The sequence below is a fragment of the Bos taurus genome, chromosome 8 (assembly GCF_002263795.3).
Source record: "Bos taurus isolate L1 Dominette 01449 registration number 42190680 breed Hereford chromosome 8, ARS-UCD2.0, whole genome shotgun sequence".
Classification (NCBI taxonomy): domain Eukaryota; kingdom Metazoa; phylum Chordata; class Mammalia; order Artiodactyla; family Bovidae; genus Bos; species Bos taurus.
In genome coordinates, this window is record NC_037335.1 from 860,126 (window position 1) to 878,173 (window position 18,048).

At 48.1% G+C, this 18,048-nt stretch overlaps 1 protein-coding gene across 5 annotated transcripts in view; it reads left to right on the forward strand.

The window, feature by feature from the left end:
* PALLD (palladin, cytoskeletal associated protein) overlaps positions 1–18,048 on the forward strand; it is a 366,355-nt gene that overhangs the window by 157,485 nt on the left and 190,822 nt on the right. For all 5 annotated transcript variants that reach the window (XM_010807668.4, XM_010807669.4, XM_005209784.5 and 2 more), the window contains exons 3-7: positions 205–383; positions 9,497–9,563; positions 10,989–11,094; positions 12,659–12,733; positions 17,059–17,200. In XM_010807668.4, coding sequence (XP_010805970.1) covers positions 205–383; positions 9,497–9,563; positions 10,989–11,094; positions 12,659–12,733; positions 17,059–17,200 — 569 coding nt within the window. The remainder of the gene's footprint in view (positions 1–204; positions 384–9,496; positions 9,564–10,988; positions 11,095–12,658; positions 12,734–17,058; positions 17,201–18,048) is intronic.

The following is an 18,048-nucleotide window of genomic DNA, read 5'->3' on the forward strand; positions in this document are numbered from 1 at the left end:
TATGATGAAGACCCAGGGGAGTGGTCTAGCAGTGCATTTCATGGCCCCAAATGTAATAGTGTGCAGTGATATCAGGAGCTCGAGTCTCTGTTTATCAAACAAGCATCTCATTATACAGCCTCTCACCTCTTGCTAGTGCTTTGTTGTTGTAAACATCTCGTTTCCTTCTCTCCCTCCCATCCTGCAACTCCTGTTGGTCGCCAGATGGTTCTGTGAAGGGAGTGAACTACACAGCAGTCCCGATATCCAGATCCTCTGGGACGGGGGCGACCTGCACACCCTGGTCATTGCCGAGGCCTTCGAGGACGACACGGGGCGCTACACCTGCCTGGCCGCCAACTCCAGTGGCTCTGACAGCACCTCCGCCGAGGTGTTCATCGAAGGTACCCAGGGGTGCGGGGTGTGGGTGAGAGGGGACCCATCGCTTCTTATGAACGTGACTTTCCAACTTCGTGAATCAAACCTCAGTTGTCCCAGAAGCTTTATGGGTAAATGAAATTGTTCTGACACTTGGGCGTTCATCAATGACGTCTGATGTCAGCATTTGTTCCTTTTCATTTAAAACATTTCAGCCGCGTGAACTTAAATTTATAACACTAAATATCCGACTTATTTTTAGTTTCTCTGGTAGATCAAGAATGGGAACATACTGAAGTACTAGGTCTGTCAACCAACTAAAGACTTAGGATATCATTCACAGGAAAGTTAAAGGATTGAATATTTTTGAATATTCTTGTTTTTATTAATTGTAGACCTCTTTCAGGGTATGACCCTGGATGCCATGGTCTCTAACTTGATTTCACTGAATGTGGTCTTTAGCATGGCAGCCCTCCACACTGCAGTCCTGTTCTGCCTTTAGGGTCCCTGCATGAGCTACTTAACATGGGGAAACATCCCCAGTTACACTGGCCACGTGTGGTCACGGGTCCGGCTTCAGATCCTGGTGCTGATGGGAGGAGCGGTCTGGGCGGAACAGATTAAAGAGCCTACTGGAAAGCGCTGTAGGAAACTGCTCCTTGCCCCCGTGAAGTCAGGGCGATAGCTTTTTTAAAGCCTGATTTTGGTGTATTTTTACCTCTAAGAATAATTACATGAGATGGGAGAGAATTTCACACAAACTCTTGGCCTCCTCTTATGACTGAATGGAAAGGATGGTGCTGCGTTCCTTACTCCATGAGACTCGGGGCATCTCTGTTGTTTCTTGAACCTCGTTGCTGTTGCTCTCAGCATACAGTATGGGGCCGGTTACCAGAGGCTAGGAAATTTCTTATAGATTCAGAAACCTCAACAAAACCATCCCTAAAAATGTAATGGCCTACTGGTTGGAAACTGTCTAAATGTCACTGTCCTGTGCATCAAATTTTAGAATGGTACTGAGAAAATTTCAGCTTAAGAACAGTAATGAACTTTTTCTCCTTGTGTTGGCTAGGAACCAGGCACTGGTCTTCATTTCTACATGGATTATCTCATTTAGTGCTTAGGAAAATCACCCCCTTCTGTGGCTGGGGAAACTGCAGCTTAGGGAGACGTGTAGAGCTCCAGACCTCACACACACTCTGTCTCTCACGCACACACACAGAAACACATACACACACTGTCTCTCACAGACACACACACACACACACAGACACTTACCTGAGCCTCAAGGACTAGATCCAGGCAGTGTGACCCCTTCTTAGCAGCCACAGAGGAAGACACAGGTGAACTCAGGATCTTGGGGTCACTTGGTCATCAGCCCATCCAGCACGGGCCTGGGATGTGTGCCTGGAACATCTCAGGATATCACTGAGCTTTGGGGCAGTGGCCATGTGTTCCCTGAGAGGCCCCTAGAGGGCAGGCAGAGGTCTGGGTGCTGGGTGGGGACCCTTGCTGGACAGGCTAGGCCTCTGCCCTTGCTCAGGAATGCTCCAGGAGGGGAAGGGCCTGCCCCCAGCAAGCCTGGAAGAGAGCAGAGGTAGCGGGGGGAAGTCGGGAGGTCTTTCTGAGGGGTGGCATCTGCCCTCGGTCCCAACTCTGAGAGAAAGTGTTGGGAAGGCCGAGGGGAAGGTGCTCCAGATGTGGGGGCGTGGGTGGGGGGGTCGCCGCAGGAGCAGCGAGTGTGTCCTGGACCAGTGGGAGCAGCTGGGCGGTGGCCAGCTCACACAGGATGTGGGGCCTTGTGGGCGCTGTCGGCAAGCTGGCCGTTACTCTACATAAAATCATCACCTGTGAAGGTTTACACTGAAAAGTCAGAGTACCCGATTTCTGTTTTTAAATCGAAGTTTGGCTTGTAATCGGGAGCCCAGTAAGATGCATGCTGCAGCAGGCCCGAGGAAATATGGTGGTACTGGGGAAGCAGGCTGTATAGACAGAGGGAGAGGCGGTCAGACTCCACAGCCACGTGGTGGGGCAGGTGTGGGCCAAGGGGTCACGGCAACCAGCAGACCCAGGGGTTTTGGCTTCTCCACTGGTGTGGACGATGTGGCCCATCATGAGATGGGAAGATGGGGAGTTGGGCACAGAGGGGAGTGGGTGACCTGTGTGCATGGCCATCTAGACAGCCGAGTGGACACAGCCAGGAGGGGAATGTGTGGGTATAGCTACTGCCCAGGGTGAGGACATGTCCTGGAAGCTTCAGGAGGTAGATGGTGGCCCAGGGCACAGGACCAGATGGACTGTCTGAGCCGAGGGTGACCCCGCACCTGGGTGCACCAGGGAAAGGAGGTGCTGGCCAGGGAGCAAAGGGGGGCTCTGGGCGGGTGGAGCAGGTCAGTGTTTGAGGAGGCAGGGAGGGAGAGCCAGCCGACTTGGGCTTCCACTGCGGGAGGTCTCTCGCGAAGGACGAGGATGCACAGCTACGGATGCTGATGGCGATTTCAACAAGAGGGGCCATGAGCACTGGAGGGACCAGTGCACTGAGGTCCTCGGACATGGAAGGAAACGTGAGGACGCCTGGGTGGTGCCCGGAGGTCCTGCCCAGACGCCACAGGGCTGGGACCGGAATTTGGACAGGAGCACAGGGTCAGGATGCTTTTTGCAGTCTGTTTGCTTGTTGGTTTTCATAGCAGACTTACTAGAGCCTGTGTGAAAGACTTCCTTTCCCTGCTGTGAAAATAATCCAAGAGAGAAAACAGACCCTGCAGAGGGAGACAGAGTATGGTGCCAGGGGACCAAGTCTGGGAAGGGAGAAGGAAATGGACTCCCCCAGCAGCGTGTGGGCGGTGAGGAGCTGCTGTCAACAATTTCATGATGGTACCCAGGATGCTCAAGTCCCCAACATTTTTAGCACCAGGGACCTGTGTCGTGGAAGACAATTTTTTGAGGGTCAGGGGTGGGGTGGTTTTGGGATGATTCAACTGCATTACATTTATTGTGCACTTTATTTCATTGTTAGTATTACATTGTGATATATAATGAAATAATCACACAGCTCACCATACTGCAGAATCGGTGGGAACCCTGAGCTTGTTTTCCCGCAACTGGATGGTCCCATCTAGAGGCAGTGGGAGTGACAGGAACACCCAGAGTGTGTTCTCATGTCCAGTCTACTCCTTCATCTCGTTTTGGTTGCTGTCAGAAAACCCTGCTTCACAAAGATGGGATGTTGGAAATGGAAGCAGGCTTTTCGGTACTTTTGTAGAAACCTCAGCATATTCCACCTTGACTTTAATCCAGAATGGCTGGAGATGTGAAGTTGTATCAGACGTACTCTTAAGGCCACCATCATTTGCAGTCTCAAGCAGTTGATCTTCTTCTAGCATGGACAAAGTTGATTCACCTGGCCTGTTCACAGATGGGTCATGGGTCCATTCCTTCCCAGCTCCCGGGTCTTTTGTGGTTGTAAAGTAATGCTCAAACTCCTTTGAAAAGCTGAGATAGGTGATCATGCTCTAGCTGGGAGAAAGAAGGCTGTGGCTCAGTCTCTTTCAGACTCTCTGCTAATGTTTGAATTGTCCAAACTCCCAATCCTCACTTGTTGCCCTCGTGATTCCAGTTTGTTCTGAACACAGCTGCTTTATCTGCCAAGTTGAGCACAGCTGAAGTGACAGAATGAGTTCATTGAACAGGTTGAATATGTCACACAAGTGAGCAAGGTTTGGGACCCACTCTGTGTCACAGGAATGTGCTGCCAGCAGTGAGAATTTTTCTAAAAGAAATCTCTGGAGTGGCTCTCATAACTCAGAGACTGGCCAGGGCCCTGCCTTTAGAACGCCCTCTCCCTTCTGTGTACAAGAGCAGATGTGTGTGCTCGGTGTTCATCTCTTCACAGGGCTGTGCCAGCAGACGTGAGTTAAGGGCATGTAATTTAGTGTGGTTGGTCATTTTAACCACATCCTGCAAAGCACTGCGATGTTTGGGTGGCATTTTCTGGCTAGCCAGCGTTTGGTTCTCTGTGGATGACACAGGAGGTAGACATATCCAGAAGCGAAGTCTTTGACCGAGTAGTGAAACCAGAAAGCCTTCCAGTCTCGGGAGCCGCTCCATCCGTGTATATGCCGATAGTGTATACTGACGCACAGTGACCCCCTCCGTTTCCTGATACATAGTCATTCCAAGACTTCACAGTTCGGCGGCTGCGGTGTTGGCTGGCAACAAAAGTGCGGGTAGCATGTCCGCCTGCACATCCTCCTGGAAAACATATAGGACGGAAAGAAGCGCTGCTGTGTGTTGCCCACGTCAGCAGACTCGCCAGCCTGGACTGCGTCCCACGGGCATTCACTCACCCACCCCCCCACCCGCCCCAGCACCCTCTGCTGTTTCATCAGCTCGTCTAGTTACCGTGCTGGCCAAGGAGGAACACGTGCCACCTTCTGAGCTGCAGCGTCTCCCAAAAGTTCAGGACAGATGTCCTTAGCAGCAGGCGGGATCAGCTCCTCGCCAGTACTAAAGAGCTTCTTAGTTTGAGCAGTGCAGTTAACCAGTAAGAGTGACGCTATAGTGCAGAAACATTGGATAAAGTGGTGCCTTCAATAATTGCTTCTGTTTTTTGTGTTCATGTTTTTTATTTTAAAAAACTCCAAAGGCTTGCCTGTTTTTTTTTTTTAAATAATAATTTATTTATGTATTTTTCGCTGACCTGGGTCGTTGTTGCCGCATGGGCTTTTCTCTAGCTGTGGTGTGTGGGCTTCTCACTGTGGTGGTTGCTCTTCTTGCAGAGCACTGGTTCTGGAGTGAGGGCTTCGGTAGGTGCAGGACGGCGAACACCCACAATTACCTGAGCAGGGCGCTCACCCTCAGTAACAGCTGACAAGCTGCTGTCTGCAGGCAGACAGCCAACTGCAGAGACACATGTAGTGTGATTCTGTTTGTGCAAATATGTGCACAGATATACAGTCTCCTCTCATCCGAGGTCTCAGGGAAAGTGAAAGCTGCAGTGTGAAAATATTAAACAGGGAGTTCCAGAAGTAAACAGTTGACCACTTTTGTATTTTGCGCCATCTGAGCAGGGTTGAGGAGATTTCTCACCTCAGCTTCGGCCCCTGGGCCGTGAGTTATCCCTGTCGAACCTGTCAGTCACCGAGGTTGTCAGACTGAGGGCCCAGGGCTTGTGTTTACCGACCATAATTTTACTAAAAATGGCCCCACAGCACCAGGGGAGTGATGCTGGCAGTTTGGACATGCAACAGGGAAGCCACGCAGGGTTCCTTTAAGTGAAAGGTGAGAATTAGTGAGAAAAGGGGAGAAAACCATATGCTGAGGTCGCCAAGATGGATGGTGAGAATGACCTTCAATCCATAAGGTAGTGAAGAAGGCAAAAGAAATCCACATTGTTTTGCTATTATGTCTCAAACCCTAAAATTTACACCCAGTATGTGAAGGCATTAGATTTATACAATAAGATATTTTAAGAGAAAGAGATACCATAGTCATATACCGTTGTCGTTATTATAACTGTAATATAATTACACTGTTATAGTTGTTCTGTTTTACCATTAGTTATTGTTGTTCAACTCTTACTGTGCCCAAATTGCAAACTACACTTTATCTTAGGTATGTCTGTATAGGAAAAATACCATTGACTGGGTTTGGTGCTGTTAACGGTTTTCAGACTTAAATTGAAGCAAGTAGGGAAAACCACTAGACCATTCAGGTATGACCTAAATCAAATTCCTTATGATTATACAGTGGAAGGGACAAATAGATTTAAGGGACTAGATCTGATAGATAGAGTGCCTGATGAACTATGGATGGAGGTTCGTGACATTGTACAGGAAACAGGAATCAAGACCATCCCCACGGAAAAGAAATGCAAAAGCAAAATGGCTGTCTGGGGAGGCCTTACAAATAGCTGTGAAAAGAAGAGAAGTGAAAAGCAAAGGAGAAAAGGAAAGATATAAGTATCTGAATGCAGAGTTCCAAAGAACAGCAAGGAGAGATAAGAAAGCCTTCCTCAGCGATCAATGCAAAGAAATAGAGGAAAACAACAGAATGGGAAAGACTAGAAATCTCTTCAAGAAAATTAGAGATACCAAGGGAACATTTCATGCAAAGATGGGCTCGATAAAGGACAGGAATGGTATGGACCTAACAGAAGCAGAAGATGTTAAGAAGAGGTGGCAAGAATACACAGAAGAACTGTACAAAAAAGATCTTCACGACCAAGATAATCACAATGGTGTGATCACTCAGCTAGAGCCAGACATCGTGGAATGTGAAGTCAAGTGGGCCTTAGAAAGCATCACTACAAACAAAGCTAGTGGTGGTGATGGAATATCCAGTTGAGCTATTTCAAATCCTGAAAGATGATGCCATGAAAGTGCTGCAATCAATATGCCAGCAAATTTGGAAAACTTTGGAAAATTTGGAAAAAAGCAGTGGCCACAGGACTGGAAAAGGTCAGTTTTCATTCTAATCCCAAAGAAAGGCAATGCCAAAGAATGCTCAAACTACTGCACAATTGCACTCATCTCACACGCTAGTAAAGTAATGCTCAAAATTCTCCAAGCCAGGCTTCAGCAATACATGAACTGTGAACTTCCAGATGTTCAAGCTGGTTTTAGAAAAGGCAGAGGAACCAGAGATCAAATTGCCAACATCCGCTGGATCATGGAAAAAGCAAGGGAGTCCTAGAAAAACATCTATTTCTGCTCTATTGACTATGCCAAAGCCTTTAACTGTGTGGATCACAATAAACTGGAAAATTCTGAAAGAGATGGGAATACCAGACGACCTGACCTGCCTCTTGAGAAACCTATATGCAGGTCAACAGGAAGCAACAGTTAGAACTGGACATGGAACAACAGACTGGTTCCAAATAGGAAAAGGAGTACGTCAAGGCTGTATATTGTTACCCTGCTTATTTCACTTCTATGCAGAGTACATCATGAGAAATGCTGGGCTGGAAGAATCACAAGCTGGAATCAAGATTGCCGGGAGAAATATCAATAACCTCAGATATGCAAGTGACACCCCCCTTATGGCAGAAAGTGAAGAGGAACTAAAAGCCTCAAAAAGGAGACTGAACAAGTTGGCTTAAAGCTCAACATTCAGAAAACGAAGATCATGGCATCTGGTCCCATCACTTCATGGGAAATAGATGGGGAAACAGTGGAAACAGTGTCAGACTTTATTTTTGGGGGCTCCAAAATCACTGCAGATGGTGATTGCAGCCATGAAATTAAAGGACGCTTACTCCTTGGAAGGAAAGTTATGACCAACCTAGATAGCATATTCAAAAGCAGAGACATTATTTTGCCAACAAAGGTCCGTCTAGTCAAGGCTATGGTTTTTCCAGTGGTCAGGTATGGATGTGAGAGTTGGACTGTGAAGAAAGCTGAGCACTGAAGAACTGATGCTTTTGAACTGTGATATTGGAGAAGACTCTTGAGAGTCCCTTGGACTGCAAGGAGATCCAACCAGTCCATTCTAAAGATCAGTCCTGGGTGTTCTTTGGAAGCAATGATGCTAAAGCTGAAACTCCAGTACTCTGGCCACCTCATGCTAAGAGTTGACTCATTGGAAAAGACTCTGATGCTGGGAGGGATTGGGGGCAGGAGGAGAAGGGGACGACAGAGGATGAGATGGCTGGATGGCATCACCGACTTGATGGACATGATTTTGGGTGAACTCCGGGAGTTAGTGATGGACAGGGAGGCCTGGCGTGCTGCGATTCATGGGGTCGCAAAGAGTCGGACGGGACCGAGCAACTGAGCTGATGGTTTTGGAGTTTGGGGATGTATCCCTCGCTGATAACAGGGCGGTCCACTGTACACTTGTTAATACACTCAGTTTACCTGAAAATTACAGCCAGACTGTTAGCAAATGCAGGATGGCATCAGGGACATGATGTCCTGGTGTGCACTCTGACGTCACACAATTCTGTGCTTCTTGGTTACTTTCCTGTTGTTGTTCAGCCACTCAGCTGTGTCTAGTTCTTTGCAACCCCATGGATTGCAGGACCCCAGGCTCCCCTGTCCTTCACTGTCTCCCAAAGCTTGCTCAAATTCACGACCATGGAGTCAGTGATGCCATCTAACCATCTCATCCTCTTTCGCCTCCTTCTCCTTTTGCCTTTAATCTTTCCCAGGTTTACTTTTCTGTAAGCGTATATTATTTTACTTTAAGATATTCTAAATAGATAATTTAAATAACTCGTGTTAAATATGTCTCATAAAGGAATGATCAAGAATGTACTTCTAACCATCACAGTTATTCTAAATGTCACCTAAAATCTCTTGTCACAAAATACATGAGCATTAAAATGTAAGTACAACCTGCCTTTTGGCTTGAAAACCCAATGAGGTGACCCTTAATTTAAACACAGCAATGAAGCAAATGATATTGGGAGGGTATGATCCAAACTAGAGACCCCCGCATTCAAGAGTGAAGCCACAGTCAAGTTCCAACTGGTCAGAGTTAGAAAGCGTCTCCTCATTAAGGAGTGAAGGCACTGATAATCCACACTGTGTAATCTGGGCTTCCAGGTGACACAGTGGTAACGATTCCTCCTGCCAGTGCATGAGATACAAGACACACAGGTCCAATCCCTGGGTTGGAAAGATCCCCTAGAGGAGGAAGTGGCAGCCCACTCCGGTGTTCTTGCCTGGAGAATCCCATGGACAGAGGAGCCTGGTGGGCTACACTCCATGGTGGTGCAAAAGAGTCAGACACGACTGAGCACACACACTGCTCCCGCTACCGTGCAATCTGCTGGAAAGAGCTGAAGCTTAAGACCATGGCTGTCTTTACACACAGACACACACACATTGATTCCATAGTTTCTAAGCCATTTAAAAGTATGGTTACAATGCCCAAAGGGACAAAAATGAAACCAATAATAAATCTGACACGAAACACATGCTGACTTGAAGAAAACTTTTTCAGTATTTCTTTTTTAAACTGATTATCTGAAAAAATAGCCTAAGTAAAAATGGTATGAAACATTCTCTATTTCAAAGTAAGACTCTGTATGTTACTGTCTGAATGAAGAATATTGCCCTTGGAAGCGGGTATAGATACTTTGTTATTTGTTAATAGGTTATAGACCTACATGTCTGTTATTTTTTTTTTCACTCAGGTGCCAGTTCAACAGATTCTGACAGTGAAAGTTTAGCTTTCAGATCGAAACCTGGAGCCATGCCACAGTAAGTGTGTACGATCCCGTCAGTGAAGTAGAAAATGTCAGCAGACTTGTGCTCAGTGACGCCACTTGTGTGGCAGAGGTCAGCTGATGTTGGTCAGAGATCAGATGCTTGAACCTGGAGCATAGTCTTTGACTTTTGAACTTTGAAACCTGCATTTCATCATCCGTGTCCCAAAGTCTAACCATCCACAACGTTAGTCCCAAGGACAACTGACTGCTTATAAATGTGTAGAAGGAGCAGTCACATTGAGAGAAAATTACTTAAATCATTACTAAAATGTAAATGACAAACAACTTATCACATAAATTAGAAAATATCTAATTAGGCTAGAAATGGATTTCCATTTGGATAAAGTGTATCTCCAGTTAGATCATGTCATGAAAATCTCAAAATTTAATTCTCCCTACAAAGACATAGGGACTATTAGTAATATGTTAGGATCTTAATTATTTTGCAAAGATAAAATCTACCAAGATTTTGTAGAAAACTCCATGAATTTGAGACTGTACTAATATGTTTGATTTACTAGTATATACATAACAATCACAGCCGTTCAGTATCAAATTACCACTGACCATTCATGTTAAAGGGGGCTTCCCTGGTGGCTGAGTGGTAAAGTATCTACCTGCCAATGCAGGAGACATGGATTTGATCCCTGGGTTGCGAAGATCCCCTGTAGGAGGGCATGGCAACCCACTCCAGTATTCTTGCCTGGAGAATCCTATGGACAGAGGAGCCTGGTGGGCTACAGTCCATGGGGTGGCAAAGAGACATGACTGAGTGCTAACTGAGCATTTGTGTTAAAGGGCTCTTAATAAGATCACACACTCTGCTACCTGTGCATTCAGACAAGGATCTCAAGTTTAGTGAAGTTACATGACTCACTTGAGATTACATAGCCTGTGACTTAGCAAAATTGGGCCTGGAAACAACTCTTAACTTTTATGCACTAAGAAAAGACCACAGTCCAAGACATTCTCAACTTTACGCAATGGTTAACTGGAACGAAGAGCAGTTGCTGTACTGAAAACCAACCACCAGAACTTTGAATTAAATATAGACGCCCGGTCCTAAACATTTCCTAAACATTATCTGCTTACTCCTATAGACTGGGCTCTTCTAAGTATTATCTTTTCTCTTAGATTTTCCAGTTCAATACTTTCTGTTTTCTAATAAGAGCTGAGATACATAGTTCATGAGCTACTTTCATCTGTGTGTTTATTTTGCTGATGACTGTGGGGACCGTCTGAATATACACTGAGCACCACTGTTCTAACTATGGGTTGTGGGTCCCCATTTCTGAAGCAGTTACAGCTGAAGCAGATTGAGCAAACATAAAGAAACTGGCCTGTTCTGTGGAAATGTTTCAAAGAATAATTCCTGCTTAGGAAATTCTGACCCAAGACTTCACTCCTTACTTTCCAGAGCTCAGAAGAAAACCACTTCCGTGTCCTTGACCATTGGATCATCATCTCCCAAGTCAGGAGTGACCACAGCTGTGATCCAGCCTCTGTCAGTCCCTGTTCAGCAGGTGAGCCTTATCCACAGCCCGAGGGGAATCAGACTCTTCAGTGTAAAGACCCCAACTAGTCCTCCCTTGCAGAGAAGGCAATGGCACCCCACACCAGTACTCTTGCCTGGAAAATCCCATGGACGGAGGAGCCTGGTGGGCCGCAGTCCATGGAGTCGCTAAAAGTCGGACACAACTGAGCGACTTCACTTTCACTTTTCACTTTCATGCATTGGAGAAGGAAATTGCAGCCCACTCCAGTGTTCTTGCCTGGAGAATCCCAGGGATGGGGGAGCCTCATGGGCTGCCGTCTATGGGGTCGCACAAAGTCGGACACGACTGAAGCAACTTAGCAGCAGCAGCAGCAGTCCTCCCTTGAAGTATCTCCTCAATGGACACACAACTGGGTGGAAAGACAATGATAAGTTAAGTTCTTCCTTTTAATGCACTAAAAATAATTTTTAATCTGAGACACACCACTGATTAATCAACATCTGTGTTTCCTTTGGGAATTTCTTTTTCAGCTTATACTCTGATAAAGTGGTATCTGTCTTGGCTATTACCGCTTGATTCTCCCTCACATATGTGCCATCTTCCATGTAGCCAAATTCGTTAGCTCATTTAAAACAAAGCAGAAAATGAGAAAAGTCTGCCTTATCTACAGAGTCCACCTGATAGAGCTCAGAAGTCCACCTGTCCTCTGAGAGCTTAACAGATAATACAGGAATATTCAGATTCCTTCACTTCACTGTGCATTTTCATCCTGCTTTCATTTCATCGTAAGACTGCTTTATCCAAGAAGAACAACAGTACCCATGACTGGGTCATTGTAGTGAATTCACTTTGCAAACACAGAAGACCTGAACCTTTTTTTATGTAAAAAATTAGAATCTAGATGTCTCTAAATCAAATATGATACTTAGCCTTGGTGCTATGATGGGCATCTGTAAACCCAAGACTCTTGCAACGTGAGCTCATTCTTGAGTCATAAGTGTGTCTAACGAACATCAGTGTACCCTCCAGCCACGGAGCACCAGCGCCCGTGGGTGTTTTACAAATAACAGGGCTCCCCTGGTGGCTCAGTGGTAAAGAATCCGCCTGCAGTGCAGGGAAACCCAGGTTTGATCCCTGGGTTGGGAAGATCCCCTGGAGAAGGGAATGGCAGCCCACTCCAGTACTCTTGCCTGGAGAGTTCTGTGGACAGAGGAGCCTGGCAGATTACAGTCCATGGGGTCGCAAAAGAGTCGGACATGACTGAGCGACTAGCTCTTATGTACTCTGTGGTATGTTGGGTGTGCGAACCGTAGAGAAAGCACATCTGAGATGAGACACGAGGAAAGAGTCAAGCAGTAGAAGTCACTCAAGGTGGCACGTGTAGTAGAAACTCCCTGTCAACCCCCAAAGCAGAGTGGGATTTGCAGAAACCATTCTGTGAACCACTGGACTTGTTTAGCGTTTGCCATGTAGGCACTGGCAGGTGAGCAGTGAACGCTTAGCCCTGTCGGTGGCCGTGCTGTCGCCTGTGTGGTCCATCTTTTCGTGATTTGTGTGTTCCGAGTCTGACCCACATGCCTCTGCTCTCCAGGCCCCCAGCCCCACCTTGTTCCTCTGCCGGCCGGATGGACCCACTGCCGCCTGCCTCCCGCCCGTCTTCACCAAGGTCAGGCACCTGCACGTCTCATCCTGAGTTTGCTCTGGGCCTTTGATTCCATTCCCCTGTGGCCTCATAAAACGAGTGATGAACAGGTTCTTATTGAGGTTACCTGTGGGGCTAAACAGATACTCAGTGCACAGCTGCTGTGTGACCATGATCATATAAAGGTCTGAGAAAGCTGGGCCTGATAGAAGTCAGAATAGACTGGGAAAACCAAACAGTGCACGGGAGAAGACAGAATGGTGGATGGGAACCTGGGAAACCAACAAGGTTTGTAGATGGTTTAAGGAACAACTGACAGATTTTCAGCTTGTCTCAGTGGGTGTTTTGCATCGCCAGGCATGATGACATTGGACAGCTGGTCAGCTAAGCTTAGAAATGGTCCCGTGGGGTGTTTCTCCTCTGTCTCCTCCCCACCTCTGTCTAAGAAAACTGTACATTTTATAATTGGAGTTGAGTTGATTTATAGTGTTGTGTTAGTTTCAGATGTACAGCAAAGTGATTCAGTTATGCATGTACTTTTATTCAGATTCTTTTTCCTTATAGAGTTTTAAAAAATATTGAGTAGAGTTCCCTGTGTAAGACAGTAGCTTCTTGTTGGTTCTCTATTTTATACAGACAGTAGTCTGTACATGTCAGTCCCAATCTCCTAATTTATCCACCCCCCCTTCCCCTTTGGTAACAGGAAAGTTTGTTTTCTAAGTGTGTGGGTCTATTTTGTATGTAAGTTCACTTGTATCATTTTTTGGACTGAAAGATATTTAAAAGGCACAGTTGAAGAGGTGCCCCATGTCTGTGCACCAGCATACTGTCAGAAGTCGTGCCCCCAGGCCAGTCTCTAAGTTCAGTGTAATATAGCTCAAATTCCAACAGATCCTCGTTTTTATCTACGTTTGTTGTTGAACTTGGCAGTCTGATTCTAAATCTTTTGTGGTTTAGAAAGTGGTAAGAGTAGCCAGGGTCCTCCTGCAGGGGCAGGCTGAGATGGTATTAGGATCTGAGATGTCAGGACTCCCTAGAGCAGAACGCCAGGATGGCAGGGCTGGCTCAAGCTTGGACAGACAGATAAGGCCCCGAGAGTGCCCACAAGATGCCCCAGCAACACGAGACTCCCAGGGCAGGGTAGGTTCTTCAGAAGTGGGCCCCAGCCTCAGCCACCTCACAGGATCAACCCCAAGTAACGGAAGACGAACGTGACAGTGGTTTCTGTGGTCCGTTATCTGAGATCTGTGAATCCTCCACAAGACAGCCGAGAAGAGTCTCTGTCTTCCCCCAGGGAGTGATGCTTCCTCCTAAGCCAGCCTGCAGCCAGCTTGGTTAAAGACCTCTTCCTGCAGAGTGTTCAGAGAGGACACAGTCAATGAATGAGGGTTGTCGACAGCACCAGTGAGGGTCCACCTCCCCCTACCCAGGATGAAATACCCGAAGAAGGAAAAAGTCCCATTCCACCTGTGAACAGGGGTGTTGGGATAACAGCGCAGGGACATCCGTCCGTCCGTGCTCAGAGCAGGAGTCCTTCACAGAGCGGCCGGCACGAACATTGCGAACATTGCGTGGCGCTCAGGAGCTGTTCACACGCAGCCGCATCCATGAAATCTGTGTGACCTGCTGAGTTGTCGGCACGCTGTTGGTTTTGGAGCCAGGGCCCCGCGCACCTCCGGGCTGAGGTGTCACATCCGTCCTGGGGCACCTGGCACCTGAGATGTCCCTTTCCTCCCGCTGGGCTGCAGAACTCCTCCAGGCCAGCCCCAGCCCATCCTTGTCCCAGCAGCATAGCCCAGCTCCTGGGGCAGAGACCCCAGCACAGTGTCCCCTTCACCCCAAAGGAAGCCAGGAGGCATGCTCGGAGCCTAATAGAGAAGGAAACCAGGAGTCCACGTTTTTCTAAAGCTTGAGTTTTTAACTCGCAAACAGCAGAGTGGCTGTCCCTGCCTGCGGTGCGGGCCTCTCCCTCCTCACGGATGCCTGCAGCACCCTTCTCCTGGGGGCCGTGCCCCTCCCTGGCCTGATCCGCCCCTCGGGGGCCTGGGCTCTGCCAGTCCTTGGGCACCTCCATCCGTGTCCCCGCATGCCGCTGGTGGGCGTCCCTGGGGCTGAAGCCGGGGCCACTGACCTGTTGGGGACAGCAGCTCGTGGGCCCCAGGGACACGCTCAGGGCCAGGAGCGCGGCCACCCCGGTGGCATTTCTCCCTGGAGCCGTGGACCTTGCAGGGAGACTTGGTACCAGGTGGACCCAACAGCACACGATGCCCTCCTGTGGACCTCAAATCCCCAGGGCCCCAGACCAGCCTTCCAACGTCAGCCGTGCTGATGTGGCTTTGGTCAGGAGAAGCAGCTCACTCAGGAGGAGCCATGTGGCAGACCTTGGAAAACTACAGAGACCTGTGTGTGTGACGTGCCTCGTTTCTACCCAGGTCCTACCTTTGTGATTTTCCAGTGTGAACAGTATGCACAATCCTAAGAGGAAACTAGAGGCCCCTAGGTGTCTGGAAGCTCACACGTGAAGAGTATTTGTGAAGTGTCTGTAATGTGCTGTGAATGCTCCCTGGACACCGGGACGTCGATGACTCCATCCTCACCAGCTGGACCCCGAGGGCAGCGTCTTGCCTGCTGACCTGCAAAATACTGCTCTCTGGACTAATCAGAAAGTGGAAGTCAATTTAAAACCAGAAACTTTTCTACATTTAAAACTAAGAATGAAGTGAGAATGGACTCAGAAGTAGGTAATAATATTCACCTTTTCGTTTACCAAAAAAGGCCTTTAGCACCAAAATTCTCACCAAGTACATTAGACTTTCCTGCTTCTGCCCACATTGTGGACTTCCAGGGTTTCCACGGGGCCAGAGCACACGCACTGAAGGCCAGTTGCTACAGGATCTGTTTTTCCCCAGCATACCATTGGCCATCTCTTGAGGAAAATGTAAAATAAAAAGCAAAAATGGAAACAGAAAAAAAAAAAAGCATACTTCCTAATGTGAATTTGTTTCCTTTGGTTCTATGCATAATCATTTATTGTATCTGACTTCCTTCAAGATCTGTTCATGTCCTTTATCAGATGCGATACCCTGTACGCACACATGTAGGTAGTAGAAACTTTCAGTGGGCCCATGTCCAGAGGAAGAAGGCAAGGGAGGCCCCTGGAAGGGCCAGTTATTCCTTTGGTTTTCAGTAGCCAGTTTACAAGCTTCAGCTCTTTGCATCTGTGAAGCCACACTCGTTTCTGGTTTCTGGTCTGTTGGGCTGTAAAAGTTTATTGGTCTGGAGCTGGAGTGGGTGGAGCATCAGGGGACAGTGCTGGTCAGGGGGAGGAGGCAAGGAGGGTCAGGTGGGGGAAGTGCTCCCGTTTTATTTCGCTCAGAACCTGCAGGTGAATGGAATCTGGAAAGAGGTACTGGCGCACCTATCTGTGGGGCCGCAGTGGAGACACGGACATTGAGCACAGACTTATGGACCCAGGGAGCAGGTCTGGGAGGAAGGAGGGTCAGACGAGTGGAGAGAGTGGTGTAGAGACACATACACTACCATAGGTAAAATAGATCGCCAGTGGGAGATTTGCGGTGTGACTCAGGGAACTCAAACCAGGGCTCTGTGAAAACCTAGCAGGGTGGGATGGGGAGGGAGGTGGGAGGAAGGTTCAAGAGGGAGGGGGTATATCTATACCTATGGTTGACTCATGTTGATATTTGGAAGAAACCAACACAATATTGTAAAGCCATTATCCTTCAATTAAAAATAAATTTAAGTATTAAAAACACAAAAGAACCTGCAGATGAGGAAATGCCAGCCCTCCTTCTGGTGCAGCTGCCCCAGGACACTGGTGGACAGAGGCGGGTCCTGGGGGAAGGTCGGAGCTTGGGGCACAGATGGGAGACCCAGGTTCAGTCCCTGGGTTGGGGAGATCCCCTGGAGAGGAGCATGGCGACCCACTCCGGTATTCTTGTCTGGAGAATCCCATGGACAGAGGAGCCTGGCGAGCGCCTCTGGTGGACACATGGCATCTCCTTCCCCTCCTGTCTGGTCCCCCAGGATTCTACCCCCAGATGGAGCATGGGTGCATTGCATGAGTGCATCCTCATGTAGATAAAGACAGGTCACGCCGACACTGAGAAGTTCCATGGATGATGGAGCCCATGCACTGCAGAGCGGGCCCCAGGACCTCCTGCACTTCATCACTGGGGATACAGTGCTCTCCTGACCTGAGGAGGGGTTCGTGGGCATGGTGCACACCCTGTGCTTGCTCCTCTGAGCTTGGGAAGTGTTCCTCTGTGTCATGAGGCCGTGCTGTGTGGCTGTGTGAGCCCAGACCTGACGGGTGTGTCCCGGTGTTTCAGGAGCTGCAGAACATCTGTGCGTCCGAGGGCCAGGTGGTCGTGCTGGAGTGCCGTGTGCGTGGTACACCCCCGCTGCAGGTCTGCTGGTTCCGACAAGGCAGCGAGATCCAGGACTCACCGGACTTCCGGATCTTACAGAAAAGTAAGGAGAGGGGCCCCCTCACAACACTGCCCACAACACCACCCCCGGGTCTGACCAGGCCCTTGTCTCCAGTCCAGGAGAACCAGGAAGGGTTTAGTCACTGACATGCATGGATTTCTTTGTTTCCTTTTTTTGGGGGGATTTTATTACTTTTAAATTATTTTTTTATTCCTCCCTCTTGAACCTTCCACCCCAGACCACCCCTCTAGATATTTTTTAATTTTTATTTTTATTAAAATGTAGTTGATTAACAATACTGAATTAGTTTCAAGTGTACAGTGAAGTGATTTAGCTATACATATACATACATCCGAGCTTCCTTGGTGGCTCAGATTTCAAAGAATCTGCCTGCCATGCAGCAGACCCCAGTTTGATTCCTGGGTTGGGAAGATCCCCTGCAGAAGGGGTAGGCTACCCACTCCAGTATTCTTGCCTGGATAATCCCAAGGGCAGAGGAGCCTGGCGGGCTACAGTCCATGGGGTTGTCCAAAGAGCCGGACACGACTGAGTGACTGAGCACAGCATACATACATCCATCCTCTTTTGGACTCTTGCTCCATATAGGTCACTACAAAGTACGGGGTAGAGGACCCTGTGCTGTACAGGAGGCCTGGTTGTGTATCTGTTTATGGACAGTGGTGTGAGGTACATAGATTTGTGATCCCAGAGTGAGGGGACTTGGGCTCCAGCACGTTAAAGCCATCCTGCTGGCTGTGGGCCCTCACACGCCCTGACTGAGGTTTTGTTTTCTTCTTCCTCAAAATCGCAAATCCACATTTGAATTCAAAGTTGGGCCAGTCATCTTAGGAGGCTCTGAGCCTTCTGTGAACCACAGTTGAAAACCTTGC